Here is a 25,040-nt window from a genome sequence, read left to right as displayed (position 1 = left end):
CTACGGGCGCTAGATCTTTGCCTCCCACATTGCCTTCTACATTTTAGCGGTTTACGTAGAGTTTTATTTTAAAACTGCTGTATACTATTTAATCTACTTCCCCAAATCCCACTTAAGAATCAAAGAGTAAACCCAGAAAGCGTCTAACTCCTCTTATCTGTTTGCTATAAAAAATTTCATTACAGGACAGATGCTTCATTCCAGCAAAGGCAGGTAAAGCCAAGGAGAAGCAGAGAACTATCACAACTGCAGCGGCTTATTTCGTGCTATGGGTTTTCCGAAACACCTTAATATACATATGTTGAACCATAAATGGAATATTTGGGGTTGATTATAGGCTATTCGAGGCTTTGTTTTTTTTTTCCTTTCAAAACACCACCTAGTTTAGCATGTGTGAAAGAGAAATGATGCTTCTAGTGATCCTGGAGTGCTCTGGTCTGATCCTGCAGATAACAAGATTGTCTCACATTTGTTGGTGGCTGAACCGGAGAAGATCTATGCCATGCCTGACCCTACCGTCCCCGACAGTGACATCAAAGCCCTCACTACACTGTGTGACTTGGCCGATCGAGAGCTGGTGGTTATCATTGGATGGGCGAAGCATATTCCAGGTACCTTTTCTGAAATGAAAAAGAAAAGTTTGCAATTAATCCCCTAGGGTGTATATGTTGATTTAGGCCAATTCACAGTTTTCTCATTAGGAGTTAAAAAAATTTTTTTTTAAATTTATATATTTTTAAAATTTATATATTATTTGTTTTGGCCACCCAGCAAGGCATACAGAATCTTAGCTGTCCAACTAGGGATTGAACTCACATCCTCAGCAGTGAAAGCTCACAGTCCTAACCACTGGCCTTCCAGGGAAATCCTGTTCATTAGGATTTTTTTTAAACCTTTACATTTGTCTTTGTCATACTTAATTTAGAGCTTTCCTATCCTAATAGAATCATAAATCTTTTTATGGCTATACCATCTTGAATGCTTGTTCATTATTTTTTCACACCTGAAGGTACTATTATTGCCAACCTCAGATAAATAGAATGTAACTTGTTAAAATATTTTTTACTCCTTTTAAAGTCTGTTTTAGCCTAAGAAAATACTTTGGCTTTTTCTCTTCACTTTAAAAAATGGTTTTTATCAAGAGTAGTCTAGATCCCGTTTTTCCTTTTAAAAATCACTCATTTTGTCATTTGTAGTAGCAATCTATACTGAATTGCTTTTCATAGTTGCTTATTGCTTTGGTTTACAATGAGATATTTACCATGATTTTATACATAAATTACAAAAATAAATGTTAAACTAACATCATAAATTTTCTGTTCTGTTAACTTAAGAGTAGTATTTTAAAATATCCAGTGACTTTTCTTTCCAGACCGTCTCATCCTTAGATCAGTGAACATATTACCTGATCACAAGGTTTAAGAATTTTAGTTGTCTACTTGAATTATTGTCTGTTTGAACTCTGATCTTCAAATAGTTTACACACAAATTTTTGGATGATGAGCCATGTTTCTTTGGTAGAGTGAACTTATTTCTGTCTCCTTAAACTAGTTTGTCTTTATGCTTTGAATGCTACAGTAATTTCTTTAATCAAATTGATGGAAGTCCCTTTCCCAGCCCACACTGAAACCAATTTATTGGTCATGATACGCCAGCTATGTTGCTAACAGTCGTAACGAACTGTCAGGCGATATCGCAGTGAAGCTAATTTGAAGTCATTAGGTGTGCAGCGTTCAGGCGACAATTTGTTACAGTGCTTGGGAACACAGCTGACATTTCTGAATGGCTTTGTTCACTGCAGTTCTAGATGAGGCCAAGCAAATTGTAAACTAATTTAAACATCACTCTGTATTATACCAGCTACTTTGTCTTACACTGTTTGCTAATAAAGCACCCCAAATTAGGTCAAAACTAGTTAAATAGGTGAGCTGGAGTGTGGTCTGTAGCAGATACCTCCACAAGGGTCACTACATCTAAAAGAAAGATGAGAATTTGATCGTGTGGATGGTTGGTTTGCATTTGGATTATGATCACAGCTGACAGATTTTCAGGAAAAGCAAAAAAAGAAAGAATAGAATATCCTAAAAGATGGTAAGACGTTGGGAATGGTAGCAGGGGACAAAGCTGGAATTTGCCTAAACAATTATATGAAAGCTTATTTGAAAGAAAGTGTTAATAAAGGGATTTAGAACGAAACACAACCAAGATTTGTTGAAGAGTCCACATATACTTTTAAAAATAACCAATATATAGTATATCATTTATATTTACATATGCTGTTACTGCTGCTAAGTCGCTTCACTTGCGTCCGACTCTTTGCGACCCCATGGACTGTAGCCCACCAGGCTCCTCTGTCCATGGGATTCTCCAGGCAAGAATACTGGAGTGGGTTGCCATTTCCTCCCCCAGTATTTATATGTGCACACGCATATATTGTCACAAATTTAAAATAGCATTATTCTAAACCAGGGTTTCTCAGTCTTGACACAATTGTTGTTTGGAACCAGGTAACCCTTTGTTGTGGGGGCTGTCCTGTTCCTTGTAGGGAATTTAGCAACATCCTCGGTCTCTACCCTCTACCATCCTCTGGTACCCTTGAGTTATGACAAACAAAAATGTCTTCAGACATTGCCAGATGTCCTTTTGAGGGGGCAAAATCACCCGCTTCTTCCCCAGTTGAAAACCATTGTTCTAACCCAGGAATCAGACATTCTTATCCATAATTCAAAGATAGGGAGATCTGGGGCAGAAGGAGGTATTAATAAAAGCACTTCCACAAGTTCACAAATGTGTCCAGAGCCTTCAAAGCCCATATTCATCATTGCTTCCTGGAGTAGAATCTGTGTATTTTAGTTCCTCAGTTGATCACCTTGGAGAGAATAAGTTCAAAATAATAGCGATAATGTTACCATTATTCATAGCAACAGCATCAAAGGCTATGTCACTGTGACTCCACACCGCCCATTCTTTCAGAGAATTTTGCCCCAGTTCTCCTCGAATTCAGAAATCTACTAAGCCCGTATTTTGATACTGTGCAGACATTCCGTAAAGACGACCAAGAAGTCAACAATGCCTGCTGATGCTCTCCGGTCAGGATAAGTCGGTGATAAATTTGTGGGTCCAGTTGTGTATCTAAGTAGAAATGTCAGCTTACAGAGGAACTTGTCACAGTAAAGGGGCTCTGGTGACTTCTGTGAAGACAGTAACTTTAAATAACTATGAGTAACAGCATTTCCAGTGGTGGAAACAATTGCTGTCCGATTATGTGTTCAGTCTTAAGCGGAGGCTTAGAATCGGTGGGGGCTGACGTGAGCCTCTCTGCCCAGCAAATGCCAGAGAAGGTTGCTGTGCGCGGATGATTCACAGCTCTGGTTTTCGTGATACCCGGAGGGCGTTTTAAATGATTGCAAGGAGTCTCTTGGCTTTCCAGAGAGGGATTAGCAAACCACGCATTCGCTGAAATGCTAACAGTGAGCGTGCCAGGCAGTGTTCTGAGGTGGAAGAGAAAGATGCTGTGATTCGAGCTTGCTGCGCTATGTGCATCCCGGGTTCGGGCTGCCTGGGCCCGGCGGCAGCGTGCCATGTGGGATGGGAGGGTAACGCCTAAGAGAATATAAAGATGGAGGTCCCATTTCTGCCTCGATAAAAGTAAAAATGTGTTTTTGATACCACGACCTAGTCCTGATCACTGGGGTCAGGGCTGGAATTAAAGCCAAACCAGAACTGAAATTTCACTTCAAAACTGTTATGCTTTTAATGCTTATGTGAAAATTAAGTGAAATCTTTTAAAAAAAATATACTAACATCCAAGCCTTTGCTCTCTGTATGCTGCTCTCAGATTGTGGAATCACACACACATGTAGACCCACACGCTTCTTCAAAATCAAGTTTAGCATCTCAGATAACATCATAGCCTTTCTGCACTGCTGGGAAAGTATTTTCATATACTTCTTTTGCTCCGTAAAAAAGTGACAAATTCAACAAAAGCAAATATTGAAGAAAAATACATAGGGAGTGGGTTTCTTTTTTTTTTTTAAATCAGTAAATAGAATTAGTTGACTTACTTTAATAAATCACATAAATGGAAAGTGTGTTGTTCTGAAACATGACCATACTTTATCTCTAGAAGCAAAAAGATCACAAGGGCTTTAGAAAATGCTTGACTTTAGTTGAAGGAGCATAAGGGCACCAGAACAGATGATGGTGCCCTAATAGCCCTTTTTAAGAATGACAGGGCCCCGCCATTAGCATCCTTTTATATCCTTGGAAATTGCTCAGGCCTCGCTTTTCTGGTTCCTATCTGCCTGACTCTTTTTTATTTCTCTTTCAATTTCGTCCGCGCTCGGATAAGCGCATGCTAACACAATATGATTGAGCTGTAAAATGGAACGCTGTCGCGTCTAATCTCTTTTATGTAGATACGGAGGTCTTGCACACTCCACTTCATTCTCTCTCCATTGTTGGCCTTTTTTAGAATGGGCTGCCAAGTAATGGAGGCTCCGTCAAATATTAGAGCTAGGTTTCACACGGTGTGATAAGACGATTATCAGCCCAGCAGTCAGATCTGTTATTGTTCTTTGGGCTTGATTTAAATATTATTTTGTACTGTAACTTTGTTAGCGGAATGCAGAATGTGCTTCGTCAGATGGTGCTTAAAAAAGCATCACCCATATTAGCTGACCTATATAAGTGGCTTAAATATATTTATGGATCTTGCCAGATGGATTACTTTAAAAGAAGAGAAAGGTATTTGAACAATTAAGTGAATTGAATGAATGTATGTTAGAAGGGTTTTTTTTGGTCCCTTTATCAAGTATGGCAAATTGTCAGGTGGGCTTGTTTAATTTTAACATGACAGGTTAAACAATTACTTGCTAAAGAAGGAGGACTCTGTTTAAGTTTGGGGCCTCTTAGTCACATTTTTAAAATAGTGTCTATATAATGGCATTAAACAGGAAAGGAAAAAACCTGCAATTTTTCTTCATGCCAAACGAAGGCAGGAAATATTAAGCCTGAGAAGCAAACCACACTAGGAAGGTATGTGATAGAACACTCTTTACATGTAGTTGTTTATTCATGAAGAAACAGAAATTAACATATAGAAACCAGTATTCTCCATTTACTCTGAAACCTTTTTTATAAAGACATTTATTTACTTAGGAAAATGTGTTAAAATTGCTCATTGAGTTTTTTTTTTTAATAGTTTTCTCAATAAAAGTATTGAGAGTTTTCTGTACATGAAAGAAATCTCTAAAGAAAATAAATGAACTGTTTCTACACTAGGATATAAATCTTGTGAGAGAATACACAAGAGCATTTTGAACATTTATGGTCAATGATACTTTTTAAAGAAATGTTTACTGTCCTGGTGCATTTTATGTAAAGACAAATTTTTAAATTATATCATCCCCCAAAGTTGTGAAGGTTTTGTTTTTCAAATGCCCATTATTTGTCTTAAACTGCTTAGCACCACCTCATGCTTTTGATATGTGAAAAAGTACGTAGCATTGTGATGGAAATGATTACTGTATGCGCATGTTTCCATCTGTAACAACAGTATGTTTCATGTAAATGTGTATGTGATCATGGTTTCATATGCAAGAAATGGCATAGTTGACTAAGAGAGTTATATATTGTTGCTCTTTTAGTCATTAAGTCGTGTCTGACTCTCTTGTGACCCCGTAGACCATAAAGATGCTCACAGAGACCTCTCCCCACCATTCAGTGCCTTTGTTTGTGACCAAATGCACCCTCCAGGCTCCTCTGCCCATGGGATTTCCCAGGCAAAAGCTGGAGTGGGTTGCCGTTTTCTTCTCCAGGGGATCTTCCTGACCCAGGGACCGAACCTGAGTCTCCTGCATTGGCAGGTGGGTTGTTTACCACTGAGGCGCCTGGGAGTTGTGTTGTGTGTCAGTCGTTCAGTCGTCTCTTACTCTTTGTGACCCTGTGGACTATAGCCTGCCAGGCTCCTCCATCCATGGGATTTTCCAGGTAAGAGTACTGGAGTGGGTTGCCATTTTCTTTTCCAGGGGGTCTTCCTGATCCAGAGATCGAAGCCGGGTCTCCTGAATTGCAAGCAGACTCTTTACCATCTGAGCCACCAGGGAATCCCCTATGTTATATATAAAAAGGACCTAATATGCTGTTTTGGATCTATATCATTGGCACTTGAAAAATATATTATTGATTAAAAATATTCACAGCATGAAACTGTTAATTGGCTCTGAGGCTCCGCCCTCCACCCCATTCTATAACTGAATTTGCATGTAGTTGTGATTTCTACTTTGCTATGAGTGAATTAAAGTGATTACAGCTCTTTTCTTAGGGTTAATATTTCTTATATGCATGTAACAGTGATATCAAAACTATAAAGTCATTGAGTCTTTTAGTTAAGTGGAAAAATTTTAAATTGAAGATCCACTGTTCTGGCACTTAATAAGACTATTTAAATTATAGCTAAATTCAATTATCAGATAATCAGAAGTTATATTTAATGCACCTGGTACTTGTATACCTGTGTACCTGTAGTTGTGGTTTATAAAAGGTAGAATAATTCTGAAAGTAAAATCAGAAAACCTGAGCTGTATATAGTTGAGTACTATTTTGTAAGTTGTATAACTGGTCCAACCATTAGTTATTTTGTGAAAATCAAATGAGGAAAAGAATACACATGCAAATTACATACATATGCATAATTAATTTGCACATTATAAAGCATGATCTAAACGTAAAATATTCAGTGTTCATTTTATTATCTAAGAGACTGCACATAGATTGTCATTTTATTGTAATTAAAGGCAAGTGATCCAAAAACTTAGTATTCATAAGAGCTATTTCAAAAAATATTCAGGGCAAACATTCATTATAGTAGAAAGGGAGGGAAAGGTTATTTAACCAAGAGGATCATTGTATGGATATTGTCATCATTCTATCCTAGGTGAGCAGGACCATTAGCTTCTAAATAATCTAGTTTGTCCTCCTCAGCCAAACCTAAAATAACTGTGTTTATCAGTTCCTGAAGTCACAATTGTGATAAGGAGACAGGAACAAGTTGAAAACTGTTGTGAATAAAATAATCTGCAATGTCCGCTAGAGATTTGTTCATTTTCTCCAGCTCCCCTTGCTATAACGGAGAAAGACCAACAAAGAAGTTTTCAGGTTTCCCAGACAGAGACTCAGTTACTGAGACACCTCAAATGTTGTTAAAGATGCTCACAGAGACCTCTCCTCCGCGTTCAGTGCCTTTGTTTGTGACTGAATGTACAGTGCAGTGACCATGCTTAATTGCCTATGCTCACATGACCTCTATTCCAGCATTACTTCTGCTGCATTACTAGGTGTCCCCCAAAGAGATTTGCATTTCCACTCATAGTCATGCCACCATGTACCTCTGATCAAAGAAGGATCATAATTTCATAGCAGTCATGAATACAGTTTAAGCATTTTGAGTGTCTGCTATGGACTTAGTATTATGCTAGGTACTGTGAGGGTTATTAAAGACACAAGTGACCTGATCTCTACCCTGAATCATGAATCTGTGTCTACAGAAATTTCTGTGTATACACCTGTGCACTGAAATGTGGTCATCTTTTTTCTTGTGAGGTTAAGCTTTCAAAGGTCCTCCCTGATGGCTCAGATGTTAAAGCATCTGCCTGCAGTGCAGGAGACACGGGTTCAATCCCTGGATCAGGAAGATCCCCTGGAGAAGGGAATGGCAACCCACTCCAGTATTCTTGCCTGGAGAATTCCATGGACAGAGGAGCCTGGCGGACTGTAGTCCTTGGGGTCACAAAGATTTGGATGTGACTGAGTGACTGAAGTACGCGGATAAGCTTTCAGCACAAAAATAACTAATATCTATATAGTTTATTATTATTTACAAAGCATGTGCACGAACTTTTATTTGATGTCTACAACAGTTTGGCAGTTTAATTCTTTTTTAAATTATTTATCTTTAATTGGAGGATAATTACTTTACAATATTATGTTAGTTTCTGCCATATATCAACATGAATCAGGCAGAGATATACATGTGTCCCCTCCCTTTTGAACCTCCCTCCCACATCCCATCCCATCCCATCCCACTGCTCTAGGTTGTCACAGAACACCGAATTTGAGCTCCCTGCATCATACAGCAAATTCCCACTGGCTATCTAATTTTACATATCATAATGTAATTCCTATTACCTTCACTTTATAGATGAGCAAACTCTTGAGTCAGGAGGTTTGATTCACACTGTTAGTACTGTTACTAGAACCCATAGACTATTTAGCTTAAATCACTTTTTACCGGTAGCTTCATTAGGCCTTTCACACCCCTCTTCATCTACTTTCCCATACTTTTTTTTTTTCTGTCATTTGTTCCAGATTATCTACCTGCCTTTCATAGCAAGTTTAGGCAAATGTAACCTGTTTGCCCTGTCTTTAAATTTTGTCTGTTAATTTATAAAAGGAAAAGAAAATGAAAATGATTGAAGAGGAAATGTATGACACACTTTTAAAATCAGTAAAAATCAAGGTGTTTGATTGATAGTGTGTCCTTTATATCCCTGATCACAAATTTTAATGAAACAACGTGATCCCTGAGTAGCTACTCAGTGGAATAGTTGGAAAAGTTTTTAAGTGATTGGTTGCTAGAATGAAGGCTCTCCCTCCTTGACTCTGTTCAGATTCACTAGCTTGAAGATTTCTTTAGGCATCACATCCTAAAATATGGTATCATTTTCAGGCAAGTAATTGTAATTGTGAAGCTCTTCTGAATGATAAGGTGACAGGATGAGTCCTGTCCTTCATTTTATTGTGCATCAGAAGCCTGAGGGTTATCAAAATATTGACATCCGATAGACCTGACCCAACTCATTTCTATTCTGGAATTCTGTTTGTTTATAAAGCTGTTGCTTCTGACTTTTAGGTTCTTCTCAAGGCTGCTTGAAGAGTTCTAGAGAAAAAGACTTTTGTGTCTTGTGAAAAAATTGTGGCATGGAAGCTAGTGTAGTGAGCATAACCCATATATGCTTAAACGCGTTATTAGAATCTTTCTCCACCTCTAAAAGAAGAATCGAAGGGAGAAGTCTGAACACCATGCCGATGTGTTTTTGCTTCTCCCTTTGCTCCTCTGTGACCCCTCTCCCCATCCCTAATCCCACCTCCCTCCTGGGGGCTGGTCACACGTTTTCCCCTGCGTCCCCCTTGGTCTGCCTCAGCCAATCTCCAAATGAATGCATGTCTATAGTGGCCTTGGCTTTGGCACTCTGGATATATTGATTAATAGTTGCCCTAAGCTCCTTTTAGCAAATCAAATTTTCACTTTTAGCAAGGATTTCGCCTCTGATTTATTCAGCAAAGTGAAATGCACTAAATTGACTTTGACATTCAGGGAAAATGGCTGAAAAACAAAGAGCAGAGAAAAGAGATATAAATTGTGAGGCAGCTGGAGACTTCAAGCATCAGAGAAACAGTTTTCTGTGGAATGCCGAGTAATTTGAAAGCACTTTTTTAAACTCACAGAGAAGAGGTTTCTTCAAAAAAAAAAAAAATTAACTGCTGAGTTTTCTTTTTGAAAGAGGGTGTATGTATTACTCAGCTAAACTCAGAATTTCTGGTACAGTGTGTTATATTTAGTAGATAAAAATAGCTATGTAATCCAAGATTGCCTATACCTAATGAGTTTATGAAAGCTAGGACACAGCCTAATTACTTTGGAAGAAGGAATAGTCAAATTATCCACATAAAGTGGAATCGTTAATTTGAAAGTGTGAATGCTATATAGTAGTGTGTGTGTGTGCGTGTGTGTGTGTGCATGCACACCAGAGGTGGGGGTAAGGAATGGAGCTTTTGCATCACCCTGAAATTCCAATACCTTGGCCACCTCATGTGAAAAACTGAGTCATGTGAAAAGACCCTAATGTTGGGAAAGATTGAAGGCAGGAGGAGAAGGGGACAACAGAGGATGAGGTGGTTGCATGGCATCGCTGACTCAATGGATATGCATTTGAGTAAGCTTTGGGAGTTGGTGATGGACAGGGAAGCCTGGCATGCTGCAGTCCATGGGGTCGCAAAGAGTCAGACAGGACTGAGCGACTGAACTGAACTGAACTGAACTGAACTGAAAGAGAATTAAAAATAATTTTGGTTCACAAGCCACAGAAAAGCCAGGTAACTGTGGTCTTCTGTTTATCTTTTTCCCAAGAGTGCCCACCTTGGCTGTGTTTTTTAAGTGACTAAGTCAGCCTGCTTCCTTGTTAGACCAAGCTCTGGTGAGTAAGTGAGCATCAGGATCAAGATACAAAGTGTGGTTTTGATGTGTAAAAGGAAATGGTGTTGATGTGGGTGAAGCAAAGAGGGCTAAACTGAACTTGTTGCGGATATTTGGGGAAGAATGAAAGGTGTAAGGAGTATCAAGGTGTATTCTTTCCTTTGGCCTCCACGGGACATGCCAGATCTCAGTTCCTGATTGGAGTGGAACCCACGCGCCTTGCAGTGGAAGTGTGGAGTCTTAACTACTGGACCACCAGGGAAGTCCCAGGAGTACTTTTGATATTGTGATCTCCTAGACTGTTGGATAGCCTTTGCTGAGGGGTTATCAGAGAGGTGGGACAAGAAGGGGGAGTGGGAATCTGCAGCTAGTGTTTGCTGTTCATTTACCTTTTCCTCTTCCAGATGAATCTTCCTTATTAACCAAAGTCAGGGTCCACACGGTCAAAGCACTGTCCTCCCTTTAACTATACTTTTTCATTGTTCTCTTTTCTCTAATTTTCAACCCATGTATGTCCAAAGTGGGACTTTCTGGATGTCTCAGTTGCAAAGAATCTGCCCCCCGTTGCAGGAGCCACAGGGGACATGGGTTTGATTCCCTAAGTCGGAAAGATTCCCAGGAGAAGAAAATGGCAACCCACTCTAGTACTCTTGCCTAGGAGATCCCATGGACAGAGGAGCCTATATTGGTGGAGCCTATAGTTGGTGGGCTACAGTCCATGGGGTCGCAGAGTTGGACACGCCTGAGCAACTGAGTGCATGCATGCACACACACATGTACGAAGTCACCCACGCTACCCCTATCAGTGGTGTTTTATCAGTCAGATGATAACAAACATGGCTGTAAGCTTATGATTTCCCTAAAATTAAGCTGAAAAGTGAAAATGTTAGTCACTCAGTCGTATCTGACTCTTTGCAGCCCTATGGACTGTAGCCAGCCAAGCTCCTCTGTCCATGGAATTCTCAAGGCAAGAATACTGGAATGGGTAGTTATTCCTTTCTTCCTGACCTATGGCTCCCTCCCAAATTCAGGCCACTTTTCAGCCATCATAAATGACTCTTTATTACAAGAATCCAACTAGAAGAATGTATTTAACCAGCCAAAATCACTTTGAAAGTGAAAGTTGCTCAGTCATGTCCAACTCTTTGCAACCCCATGGACTATACAGTCCATGGAATTCTCCAGGCCAGAATACTGGAGTGGGTAGCCGTTCCCTTCTCCAGGGGATCTTCCCAGCCTAGGGACTGAACCCAGGTGTTCTGCATTGCAGGCAGATTCTTTACCAGCTGAGCCACCAAGAAAGTCCCAAAATCACTTTAATTGACCAAATTTTGTAATAAGTTTATGGTATACGATAAACAGACATTGTATGTCCATTTGTTTGTAAACACCTTAATATTTCTATTAAGAAGAAAAATGTTCTGTTTTGCCAGGAAAAAAAAATGGCTATGGTTTTCTCTGAAACAATCAACCACTTTTATTTTTGTCAGGTTATATATTTTTTTCCCTCCAGCAAGAATCAGGAATGATGTACAAAGTGTACAAGCCCCAAGTCAAAGGGGTATTCAGCATTCATTTTATACTTGGATCTCTTAATGTGCAGTTCAGTGTTATCATTATATGACTTAAAGGTACTAATGCATTGTAATTTAGTTGAAGAGAAAAATATAATGGATAAATACCACCTCTTGTTAATTCTAAGCGCTAGAGTCAATGCAACTTAGTTCATCCCGCAATTTTATGTGTCTCCATTAATCACATAACTTTGCTTCCAATAAGAAAATTATATTTCTGTTGCCTGAATGGGCAATTAAGTCCTCACTGCATATAGTTAATATTACAAAATCAAGAAGGGGAAAGGACCAGCTTCTTCCACTGGATTCAGATTAAGCCAGTGGATGACTGGGTGTCCAGGTCAGCAGCATGGCCTGTATGAATTGAGAGAGTCATCGGAGCCCAATTAAGCACCGTACCTCAGGGGTGTCTCTGAAGAGTAGCCCCCTCCTCCCTGTACGAAGGGGGCTTCACACCTGCTTAACCTACATTAGGGAAGGATTAATTACCTGACATGTGGGGCCCCCGCTGCCAGTCAGCATGTTTGTGGCAGGACACATGGTGGCCGGGGCTGAGGAGGGAGCAAGGGAGAAGGAGCCGCTGGGGGTTCATGGAAGAACTGACTCCTCCTGATGTGGTCAGCACTTTAGGGGGGAAAAATAGTCCAGCTGTACTTATTCTTGTGATTTTGAAAAATTTTTAATTTTGCATTGGGGTATAGCCAGTTAATCTGGAGAAGGGAATGGCAACCCACTCCAGTATTCTTGCCTGGAGAATTCCACGGACAAAGAAGCCTGGCGGGCTACAGTTCATGGGGTCACAAAGAGTCGGACGGGGCTGAGTGACTAACGCACACAACATAGCCAGTTAACAGTGTTGTGATAGTTTCAGGTGAACAATGAAGGGACTCAGTCAAACACATACAGGTATCCATTCTCCCCCAAACTTCCCTCCCAACCAGAGTGCCTTCTGGTCATTTTCTGTGTCATGGCAGAACCCAGTGGCAGGGTGCCCGCAATGCAGATTTATAAATGTGAGAGAGAAATACCCTCCCAAAGGTCCTTTCAACTGTGCACATTAGTCAAATTAACCTTTTGTTAAGATTACTTAACACAGAATCTGTACGCAAACATTTCAGATTTATATCTGTGAACAGCTATGATGCTGAAGCAAAGTGCTGTGTGATGGACTTTTCCAAAGTTTAAAAAGTGTGCTTGCTTATTCAGAAAAATGCCTAGAGGAAGTTTTGTGACACTCTTTAAAAAAAAAAATGGAATGATATCAAAGAGAGATCTCTTAAAAAACTTGTTCTTGGTTGGTAGAATTGGAATAAACCTTAGAGATTATTTGCTAGAACTTTCCATCTTAAGAGGAAATACTGTATTGCGATGGGCAGTTTGGAGTTAGATATAAAATATCTGTATTTGCTACCTGCCAGGAACTTTTTGCTTATGTATAAGATGGGGATGATAATGATATAGCAACCAACTTTATAGGTTGCCAGGGCAAATCAATGCATTAATGTATTGTAAAGTGCCCAATCCAATATCTTAATTGTTACGTGTTCAGTAAATGTTAAATGCCTTTACTTGCACATTCACTTACAGATAAACATGTTTATGACCAGGAAAACTGAATGACTTACCCAAGATCACAAGCTACTCAGGACATAGTTGAGACTAAAACTCAGTCTTTTAACTCCCAGTTGAACACTGTTGATATTTACCATTGTCACCACCAGTTTTTTGGAAAAGAGAATATAAACATTCTTATGCATGATATTAAATATTAGCAAGTTATCCTCAATGTTTTTTCTAATCTATATATATAGCACATTATATATAAACAGGATTTTCCCTGGTGGCTCAAATGGTAAAGAATCTGCCTGCAATGCAGGAGACACAAGTTTGATTCCTGGGTCGGGAAGATCCCCTGGAGAAGGGAATGGCCACCCACTCCAGTATTCTTGCCTGGAGAATCCACATGGACAGAGGAGCCTGGCGAGCTGCAGTCCATGGGGTCACAGAGGCAGACATGACTGAATGACTAACACACACACACATATATAAGCATACATATATTTACATGGACAACACAGACTTGAAGATAGACCAGTAATGAAAATATTATACAAAAGTTATTTCTGTGTATTTTTTAAACTGTGGACCCCACATTATAAACAGTAAGTGCATCTTTCTTTTGTTATTCTTTGATATAGCCTGGATATAATATCTGGATATATCAGATCATAATCTGAAAGATTATCAATCTAAAGGTTTAGCTTAGAGTCTTTCTGTTTCACGCAGGGGTATATAGTAGAGAGAAATCATTGCTGAAGCTTGAGGTTGGTAAACATGGCCAACAGCTTAAGGTGACCAAGCATTTCTCAATGGAAGTTTTTGAGGCAGAGCTAAGGGTCTGGATAACATGAGGATAAAATAACATGAATACACAAGGTGCATCTTACTTATAGACCATCCCTGAGTATACTTGCCATGCAAACACTGATGCTATCTTTGAAAACAATGTCTCTTGCAGATGAGTATATAACGTTTGATTAAAATAAGCTTGTAGATAATCCATGGATTCTAATTAGCCTAGTCAGTGATCCAACCCATTATTCCCAGTGAGGATTTTAGATTTTAACATCTCTGTGTGTGCCATGTATGTTTAATTCAGATTTCCAAGACAACTTTATATAGTTACTATAGAATTATTTATTATTTAATTTGAATCTGACCATGCTGTGTTCTTGTGGTTTAATAAATTTCCTATGGGCTGAGGATGGGTGATGTGGTTATCTCTGAAACATCAACTATGATAGTTTTGGAGATCTGAATATGATAATAAGTTCGATAAATTCAATTTGACTTATTTGCACCCTTTGTAATATGCAACACCCCAGCAAAAATACTGTTTGTAATATATTTTTATAGCAACCTAATGCCTATTCACTCATGCACTGAACAAAAATGTATATTGAAAACCTACTCTATGGTAGCCCTTATACTAAAGTTCTGTTCTAGGGAGACTGTTTCTGGCATTAGTAAATGACTATGAGGCATAGTTGATTTTTATCAAAACTTTTTGAATTTTCATCTTAAGAATGTTTGCTTTGCAACTCACTGAGGATGATGGTTTTTATTCTTCTGTCCTACATGTACTCAAGAGGCTTGAAGAAAGGCTTTGAGAATGATCGAAGTCAGGTGTCAGCCGCATCTCCTGGTCCTTATTTCAGTTTCCCACTCTGTAGCACCCCTTCCTGTATTCTGGATATCAGTGATCTTCTAGGGTCTCAGCTGAGGGTCAGTGACTGCCTGACAGGGCTTATATGCTGTTTTCAAACCACGTGTGTGTGGTGGTTCTAAACCCACTTGGATGTTACGTGGTTAAACTCTCTCAGAAACAGTCTCTTTATGAATAGAGGCCTGCTTTACTGCATGAGGGAAGATGACAGTATTTTTCACTTTAAGAAAAGCTTCTTCATTTACTTTGAAGAGGTAGAAGAATTTGGGCATAGAGAGCTGATGAGAGCTTTTCTCCAGATTGTTAAGGTCGTGTGGCATCTCCTGCTGTTAACTTTTGTTCTCGCCTGCAGCAGCACAGTTCAGGGGTGTGGGTTCCATGCTGCATCCATACTTGGCTTGTTATCCTCTTATCAAGCTCTTAGCATCCCTTTGTTTATTTGAGGCGACAGGAAGACTGTGTAAAGGCTGCTTAGTCAGGGATATCAGCCTTGTTGGCAGGGGAGTGATTGCCAGTTGAAAAACAAGGCATTATTGCTCATTTTTTCCCTCTTATTAGTTTGATTACATTTGCAAATCAAATCAATCCATCAGACATGATCAGGCCTCGTCCGCATTTTAAGGAATAGTAATCTCCGTCTAATAAGATGCAAATGTGTCACATCGGTAAGTAACCAATAAATCATCGTCTTGTCTTTGGCAATCATTAAATATCAGAACCAACAGTCAATTTTTAGTATTTTCAATTTGCGATATGCCGCTGGAATATAAAGATAGATGGACGTAATTACACAAACCAAACACTATTTCAGTTCATTCCAGACAGCAAATTTAGTGGAAGGTATAACTGGCTTGTCATCACACTACATTATTCCTAGCGGTTCATGCAAAGTTCACAGACGAGCTTCAAATGGACATTGCTTTTTTTCAACTTCTAACAACGTCCGTACAATGGCAAGCAAACTTTGATGTAAGGACTTGCACTGACTTCCGCACGGCTGTTGCACTCAGATGCCAGCATGACAGGAAACATATGCTCTCTCCTATCAGACACTGATGGCCGTGCCAGCTCCAATCTTCTCGATTTTTGATTTTTAAAAAAATGAACCCACAAATGTAAAAATAAAGGAAAACAGAAAACAACCAGGAACTCTTCAGATGACTTACACCATCTCTTTGAAGAGTTTCCCTCGGGGGGAAAAAGTGAACAAAAACTTTATTTTTCTCAATTTCACGTTTTTAGAACCTCTCTGTTTGGGCAAGGTATTCTTTTCACCTAAGCCATTCTTTGTGAAGATGTGTGTCTTTGCAGCGCCCTGATAAGAGTGTTGATTTGGGGGCACCGTAGAGAAATGCTGGTTATTTATATGTGCTGTGTTGTGCTAAGTCACTTCAGTCTTGTCTGACTCTTTGCAACCCTAGGTCCATGGGATTCTCCAGGCAAGAATACTGGAGTGGGTTGCCATGCCCTCCTCCAAGGGTTCTTCTCGACCCAGGTATTGAACCTGTATCTCCTGTGTCTCCTGCGTTGGCAGGTGGATTCTTTACCACTAGCATCACCTGGGAAGCCTGATTTCATATATATACTCACACACACATACACACACACACACACACACACACACACACACACATATATATACATCATGTTATAATTCACAGTGTAGCAAATGAAATTGTTTGGATGGAGTATCTGATCTGAATGTCTTTTCCCTAATTATACTTGCATAGCAGCTCAGTAACTTCAGATGAGCTGTTGACAGTTCCCCATTCATTCATTCATTCATTCACAGAAATTGTCTTCTCATACATAGAGGATCCCTCTACCCTTCTCGATCCCTCTTGGCTCTATTTATCCCAATGCAGGCAATGGTCCTACATTTCCCTCCTTTCCCAATATTTTTCTCTTGTCTAAATCTCTTTTTATGAGTGCTCATATAAAAAGCTCCTTTAAATCATTGATCTTGCAGAATTTAAAACTTTCAGCACTTCCTCTTTGGTTTGTGTTTGTCATTAACCTCATCCAGTTACTGACATTGCTTCGATTCTTTCTCTTCTCTGCAGAAGTCATTTGCCTTCTCAGTGGAAGTTGCTAAATAAGATATGAAAAACATATCTGCATGACCTTGGTTCACCTGCTACTTATTTTGGTGACATTTTCAATCATCAGTGACTGATTCCAGTTTATCTTGGCAGATTTGTCATAGACTTTATAATTGAAACTTAGAGCTTAAGACTTGGCAAGGCCAACCCTTTGGCCTACTAGACCCCCTTATTTGCTAGGAGAAGAGCAAACTCTTTGGAATATTATTTATTTATTTTGACCAGGCTGTGTGGCATGTGGGATCCTAGTTCCCAGACCAGGGATCAAACCCTTCCCCCCAGCAGTGGAAGCATAGAGTCTCACTCACTGAACTACCACTGAAGTCCCCCGAATATTATTTAATAAGCTCTCTTATTTAAAAAGTCAACAAAATTGAATTTTGTCTGTGTGACATGTTTATTGTAAAAATGTTGAGTACCTTTATGCTAATCACTCTGCTTGGTGGTGGAATACACAAGTAAACAGTAGAGATGATCACACAGTTGTCAAAAGCTGGATCTGTTGAAGGTCACAAATAAACAAAGAGGCAATTATAGCATGGTGTTCTGAGTGCATTGATGGAGCAGCACGGCATACCAGGGATACACCGTGGTGGCAGCTCTAACACTGGGAATCAGGGAAGGGTCCTAGAAGCCTTGAAGCCTTCTTGTATAGAAATCTAGAGAAGATACATGTTTATGGAGGTATCGAGAAGTTTGAGATAAGCATTAGCTTCCTTGTGTTAGTAAAACCAATAGAGTAGGGACTTGCTGGCAGTCCAGTGGCTAAGACTCTGTGCTCCACTGCAGGGAACACAGGTTCCATCCCTGGTCGGGGAACTAATCTCACATGTTGTGCAGTGCTGCCAAAAATAAATGAGTAAATAAAATAAAAATGAAAGGTTTGAATTAAAAGCAACCAATAGAGTAGGTTAAACAGGCTCATTTTTAGCACTTTGTCCCATTTGTTAGCAGGACTGGAGAACATCATTCACTGACCAACGAAGAACATTCTTTCAAATTATAAGAAATTATAGGAGCTGGATTAAACTCTGATCATAGACAGGCTAGGATCTTTCAACTTTAGGCAAGGAAAACATGCAGTAGCTTGAGGTGTAGCGGTCAGGACAATGTTTTGAATCAGCAAAATCAAATTTCTTAACTGTCTCACGTATATGCCTGCCGGATACACTCTCGATGGCCATATACATCTGAGCAAAATGGACCATCAGTTGATGAAAACCATTTTATGCTGCTTCTGCAACCTTCCTATCTCCATATTCTTTCAAAGTTAGTTGCTTTCTAGCATCCCTCTTCCTTTCTGCAAAACTGTTCTGTAAAAAATTTTTAAAACACAGCTCTGCTCTTCCCAGCTGGTTGTTTAGCTAGCCAGCCCATGCAGCACCAGGAACCCCGTACATGTGCGTGTGTGCTTAATCGCTCAGTCAGGTCTGACTCTTTGCGACGTCATGGACTGTAGCCTACCAGGCTTCCCTGTCCATGGGATTCCTCAGGCAAGAATACTGGAGAGGGTAACCATTCCCTTCTCTAGGGGATCTTCCAGACCCAGGGATCAAACCCAGGTCTCCTGCATTTGAGGCGAATTCTTCACTATCTGAGCCTCCGAGGAAGCCACAAGGAACCCCATACAGGACAGCAATTGCCAAGAACCCCTTCCGAGCTACAGCTGAGGAAAGCCGTGCAGCTCATGCCTTCTTTGTACCAGAACCTTATGCTCTCTCTAACCGATTTACATACCACCATGGTATGTTTAATTTGCTTTTTCATCAAATCAATAATGGGTCTAATTGAAAAAATTGGCAGTGCTACGTGCAGCCTAAGCACTGATCTCAGTGTTTGCCGGCTAACGGCAACGCTGCGGAGCTCTGCGTCAGACACCTGTGTTATTGGTGTGCTCCCTCTCCTAATGCGTACAAAAACAAACATTAATACAGGTGGAGCATCTGCACCAATTGATCACTATGCTATGAGAATTAATCACCTGGCTTTCAGCTTGAAGAATAAAATTTACATCTCTAATGTATGAAATGTATTAACACGCACGCTTGCACCATCGACTTCGGCTGATATCAGCAGCCAAGCACGCACAGCCCGGCTCAGGTGTGTCCCCCTGGACCTTTGGACCCGCAGGTGCAAATTCAGGGCCAGGTTTTAAACACTTAGTAGGTGTTTTTGAAATTTAGATTTGAGACTTTTGGGTGAATAATGATTGGAAATGATTGGGCAAGTAGGACTCCATCTAGTGGATTGATGCTTTGCACTCTGGAAATGTGCCTTCACAAACAGTGTATGATGACCCTTTTCAGGTTGAGATTTTATTTTCTTATCCCAATCTTGGATGAATCTCGGCAACATCACGGTCATGGAGCTACATTCACTGGGCACTTACTAGGTGTCAGGCTAATTGTTTTGTATAAATTACCTCTGTTACTCTTCAAAGAAACCCTGTAACTAAGTATCACCTCTGATGCTATTTATTGAAACATAGGTAATTTACAACATTGTGTTAGTTTCAGATGTACAGCATAGTGACTCAGCACTTGTACAGATTATATTCCATTATGTCTTCGTGAAGTTGTTCAGTCGTGTCTGACTCTTTGCGACCCCATGGAGTGTAACCTACCAGGCTTCTCCATCCATGGAATTTTCCAGGCAAGAGTACTGGAGTGGGTTGCCATTTCCTTCTCCAGGAGGTCTTCCCGACCCAGGGATCGAACCCAGGTCTCCCGCACTGCAGGCAGACGCTTTACCGTCTGAGCTACCATAGGTTATTATAAGATAGTGGGTATAGTTCCCTGTGCTACACAGTAAATCTTTGTTGCTTACCTCTTTTACGTATAGTAGTTTGTATATGTTAATCCTGTACCCCCAATTTGTTCCAGCCCCCCATCCCCTTTGGTAGCCACTAGTTTGTTTTCCTATGACTCTATTTCTGTTTTGTATATAGATTCACTTATATAATTTTGCAGATTCCACATATAAGTGATATCATATATTTGTCTTTATTTCACTAAGCATAATATTCTCTTGTTCCATCTGTGTTGTTGCAAATACCAGTATTTCACTTTTAATGGCTGAGTAATATTCCATTTTATATATATCTATCCCCTTGTCAATTGGACACCATCTTATAATTGAGAAAATTGAAATTTAGAGAGGCCAACTTGGCCTGAGATTCTGAAGCTAGTAAAATAGAGACAATGAGATTGCAATTCAGGTTTATTGCATTCAAAATCCCTGATTTTTGCCTACTATGCTAACACAAATTATAAACTTAATTCTTTTAAAAAAAAAAAAATTCCAAACTGATTTTTTTGTTTAGCACAGTGGGATCTCAGAAACTTCTGCTGGCAAAACAGACTTCATTGGTGCATCCCAGTAATGTTGGTCTGATAGTTATGGAACTGGCTACATAATTGATGGGGTTCAATGCAAAGGGAAATGCAGAACCCATGGTGGTTTAAAAATTATTAAGGATTTCGCAGTGGCAACAGCAGAGGATTCAACCTCGTGCCGCTCCCTACACAGGGCAGCTAGCCATGAAGCAGGCCTAGTGTTCCTTTGAGAGATGCAAATTTTGCCTGGGGACAAGTTTGGCAAATAGAGGAGCCTCTCTTATTCAAGTCTCTGATTGGTTAGGGCTGGGAAAATGCTACATGGGCCGAGAAAACTTATTTTTGTTACCATGATTCTCAACTTCTGGTAGCTCATTTAGGGAGGAAAAGATGTTTTCTCATCATCTTTAACCAGTGGTCCCCACCCAGGGAGAATTTTGCCTCACAGGGGATATTTGGCAGTGACTAGAGACACTTTGGGGAGAAGGCAATGGCACCCCACTCCAGTACTCTTGCCTGGAAAATCCCATGGACGGAGGAGTCTGGTAGGCTGCAGTCCATGGGGTTGAGTTGGACACGACTGAGCGACTTCACTTTCGATTTTCACTTTCATGCATTGGAGAAGGAAATGGCAACCCACTCCAGTGTTCTTGCCTGGAGAATCGCAGGGACGGGGGAGCCTGGTGGGCTGCCGTCTATGGGGTCACAGAGTCGGACACGACGGAAGCAACTTAGCAGCAGCAGCAGTAGCAGCAGAGACACTTTGTCACAATTAGGGAAACAATAGAGGAGGAACATCTAGTGGAGAGAGGCCAGGAATGCTGTTTCACCTTCTATAGTTCACAGATCAGCCGCCCACCCCTTGCTCCTCAATGAAGAATTTGGCACCCAAAGATGTCAGTAGTTTTGGGGTTGAAAAATCTATTGTAAGCCATCATACTCATAAGGTTTTTGAGTTTAGTGTTCAGTTTTGCATATCTTTTAAATGGATACATAAATAAATATGGTAGCTTTATTACCAAAGAGAAGGCTTCACTTCCCAAGAAGCCACCTTTATCCACAAGATCAATAAAGATTTATTGGACAGCCAAGGTGCATTTGCACTGGCATTTTTGTGGCCAAGCCATAATTTTATCTTCGGTGTTCAAAAAAATAAAACAGAAAGGTTCGTGATCTCTGAAAAGTGATCATGACACATTTGAATTAAGAGCTTTCTTGGAAATTTCATTGGAGATATTTATTATGTGGCTAATTACATATTCACATGTAATGATGAGAAAGGGGCCATTATAACACATTCCAGTAAGCAATATGCATCTTAACAAATATATAAATATGTATTTATTCATTGAACAGAAATGTTTTCAGAGTTATTTGGATGTAAATAATGTTTATAAATTTTTATAAAAATTTATAAATCTTCAGTAATAAATGTTCTAAGCACTCAGTTAAATGCTTTGTGTATTTGAAGACATTTGAATTTTTGACAGATATCTTTTATATGAACTTATACAGATAACTTTAGAATAACCCTAAAGATGTTAATATTAACCTGGACATTCTTAAAATTGCTGAGTTGGGGTGGCTATGTCATAAGCTTGTCAATGAGTTGTGTAAAGTCTACATAAAGCTGCTATATGTAAATGTATTGCTTTATTGCATAAACACTTTGGCAGTTACTCTTAAAAATTCATGAGGCTATATAATTCAACTCTTAGTGACATTTTTTAATTCTTAAACTGTTTTTCTAATCATTTAAGAGGAAAAACAATGAACCATAATAACCATCTTTTTACACAGAAATTTCTATATAAGTAAACTTTATATCACTATCTTTCAACTCAGTTTCTCTCCTTCTAGGGATATTGTGTCAAATTTTGAACAGCCCAATTCCCTATAGCATAACTGAAAACAAACATAAAAAAATGTTCTGGATAATATCCGAAACTGTTGTCACTGTAAAGTCCCTCAGCCCCTCATTCATAGACTAGTCAATTGTTTCTGTGAACCATTCTAAATACCTTAGCTTTTCTTCTCAAACATAGCAAATTTTAGGAGGGATAATGCCAAAAGGAATCTGAATGGCAATAGAAAGCAAGAGTCTGCAGGTAAAAATATAAAATGCAAATCAAGTCCTAAGAAGCCCAGCACTGGAGGCTGAGTAACACGGGTTTGGGCAGCCTTGCATCCTTCAGCTACCTCTAAGGGTAACTCAGGGCAGCTTGGATCTCCTGATGGGTCCTGGCGTGCTGATCCTGGTCATCAGGAAAATTAAAGATGTATTCAGTAGACTTACTTTAAGAAGACTGAGAAATATGCAATTATTTTAAAGAAATCTACCAAAGATGACTAAAATCTTTTTAAAAAGTGCTTGGAAGTTTTTGAGATTCACCTAGGTGAGATGAGTCTGAACTATTGTGACTGTTAGTGAAACAGTAATAATGAAAATGATCATCATTTGCATAGTGAGGCTCAGCTTACAAAGTGAATCCAAATAAATCTGATGTTCATCTGCATTTGTTACATACAGCATTCCTGTGAGGTTGTTGTTTTCACCTTTTTATTTTGTCCAGATGAGGAAACCAAGACAAAAAGATTAAGTGATTTTCTCTAAACTAACACACTTGATTCTGTATGCACATCTGTCTTCTGACAACTGTCACTCAGGTAATTGCTATGCAGTTTTACAAGATACGTAAATTCAGGTGATCAAGTTTCTGCCATTTTGATATTTAGAACAATTTTCTAATTTTTTTCATTTTTAATGTGTATTGGTCATAAACATAATAATGATGAGCTTCTATAATCTTCCTTCTACTTTTCAAATGAGTTAGTCTCTTAAAAAGTATTTTAAGTAACTTTACTTACCATGATCTCAAGTATAAATGGAATCCTATAGTTTAGAATGTGTTAAAGTACTGTTTAGATGATGGTGAGCACTGTATTTTTATTCAGTAGACTGAGAAAATACACTGCAAATGTAATCATAGTTTTGATAGTGAATCAATAGAAATAAATAATGTTAATACATGTTGCAGTGTATTTCCAATTCGAATTTTGTTAGTAAGTCTCCAGAAGGCAGCAGTTAGACATTGAGATAATAAAGCAAAATTAGAAGCTTGCTGGAATCCGAATGTGATATATACCTATGTTACCAGAATGGACTTCCCGCCTTGGGGCTCAAGGAAGTCAGTTCTTTATTCTTTTAGATCTCTCAGGGATTCATAGAAGCATAGAAGAGATTTCCTGAATGTCTGTGCCAAAGAAAGAAACATATTTTAATCCCAAAACTTTTTAAAAATGGTGATAGGGAACTTCAAAAAATTCCAAATAAAAGGATGTGTAATGAGATTCTTGAAGGCAGATTTAGAAACAATGCTACAACCTAAAATATTGTGTACTTTTACATGGATTTGGGATAGATATCAGTGTCCCATGGAAAGTTTTGGAGCATCCAATTCCTTGTCAATGATTTGAAGGTGGTCTCCTGCATTTTTGCACATGGCAGCAGTGTAGTCAATTTCAGTTTTATTTGTCTAGTGGACTGAACTCATAGCCTTTTTCAGTGAGGATGCTATTGTTATTTTGAATGGGAAGTTATTTATCTTGAAGAACTTTTAGCATCCTTTGAGTCTCAAAAGTCTTGGTTCAAAAATACCATATTTCTGGGGACCTCCCAGGTAGTCCAGCGAGTAAGATGCCATACTCCCAGTGCAGGGGGCCTGAGTTCAATCCCTGGTCAGGGAACTAGATCCCACAGGACTCAACTAAGACCTGGGACAGCCAAATAAATAAATAAATATTAGAAAAAATAACACCATATTTCCAAATGCCATTCGGTGAGGGGAGCGGGTCAGAGTGGCTGTTACCTTTCGCTGAGAATAATTTGAGTGGAAATGGATACTAAATTCAGGTCAGTACAAATTCAAATGGGCTTTTTCCTCCGTGGTACATGCAAGAGTAGATGAACCATGAGAAAGTGTGGACCTAGAACTCAGCAAAAAATAAGTAAACAAAAAATTTAATCCTACAACATTATTGAGAGTGTTTTTTTTGGGGGGATGGAGTATGAAGTATACTGTTTTTAAAGCCATCCCAGCCATCAAGATCTATTTGGGAAAACAGTGTAAAAATTTGAATAAAAACAAAATTGTCAAGAACAATCAGGATACCTGGTGGAATAAATGCCACAGTGTGTCCTAACTAAGGGGAAAACAGTAGCTTCCTAGGTAACATTGAGTGTAAGCTTCTGAATGGCAGTGTATCTCTGCACTCTCCCATTTCATTTGTGGCTGGTGGAGAATTCTAAGGATCTACATGCTGCATTGTCCATCCTTGCTTGGATGTGCTTCTTTTTGCATAGCTCCATGTTGACATCTCCTTTACATGGGTATGTTAGAGCTATCGGTAATTTTTAAAGATTACTTCATAAGGAATTTTAAAAGGTGCATCCTTCTGTTCTTACAGGCTAGCAAAAAGATTGAAGCTTGCTAAAGCAATTAAATAATTCCCACTTCTGGGAGGGAGATAGAAAATAGTTCAAGAAAG

At 39.3% G+C, this 25,040-nt stretch overlaps 1 protein-coding gene across 2 annotated transcripts in view; it reads left to right on the top strand.

The window, feature by feature from the left end:
- ESRRG (estrogen related receptor gamma) overlaps positions 1-25,040 on the top strand; it is a 672,170-nt gene that overhangs the window by 606,561 nt on the left and 40,569 nt on the right. For both annotated transcript variants that reach the window (XM_061160036.1, XM_061160035.1), the window contains one exon: positions 450-611. In XM_061160036.1, coding sequence (XP_061016019.1) covers positions 450-611 — 162 coding nt within the window. The remainder of the gene's footprint in view (positions 1-449; positions 612-25,040) is intronic.

The sequence above is a fragment of the Dama dama genome, chromosome 14 (genome assembly GCF_033118175.1).
Source record: "Dama dama isolate Ldn47 chromosome 14, ASM3311817v1, whole genome shotgun sequence".
NCBI lineage: Eukaryota > Metazoa > Chordata > Mammalia > Artiodactyla > Cervidae > Dama > Dama dama.
Note: the sequence above shows the minus strand (reverse complement) of the source record. Positions and strands in the feature narration are given on the sequence as shown.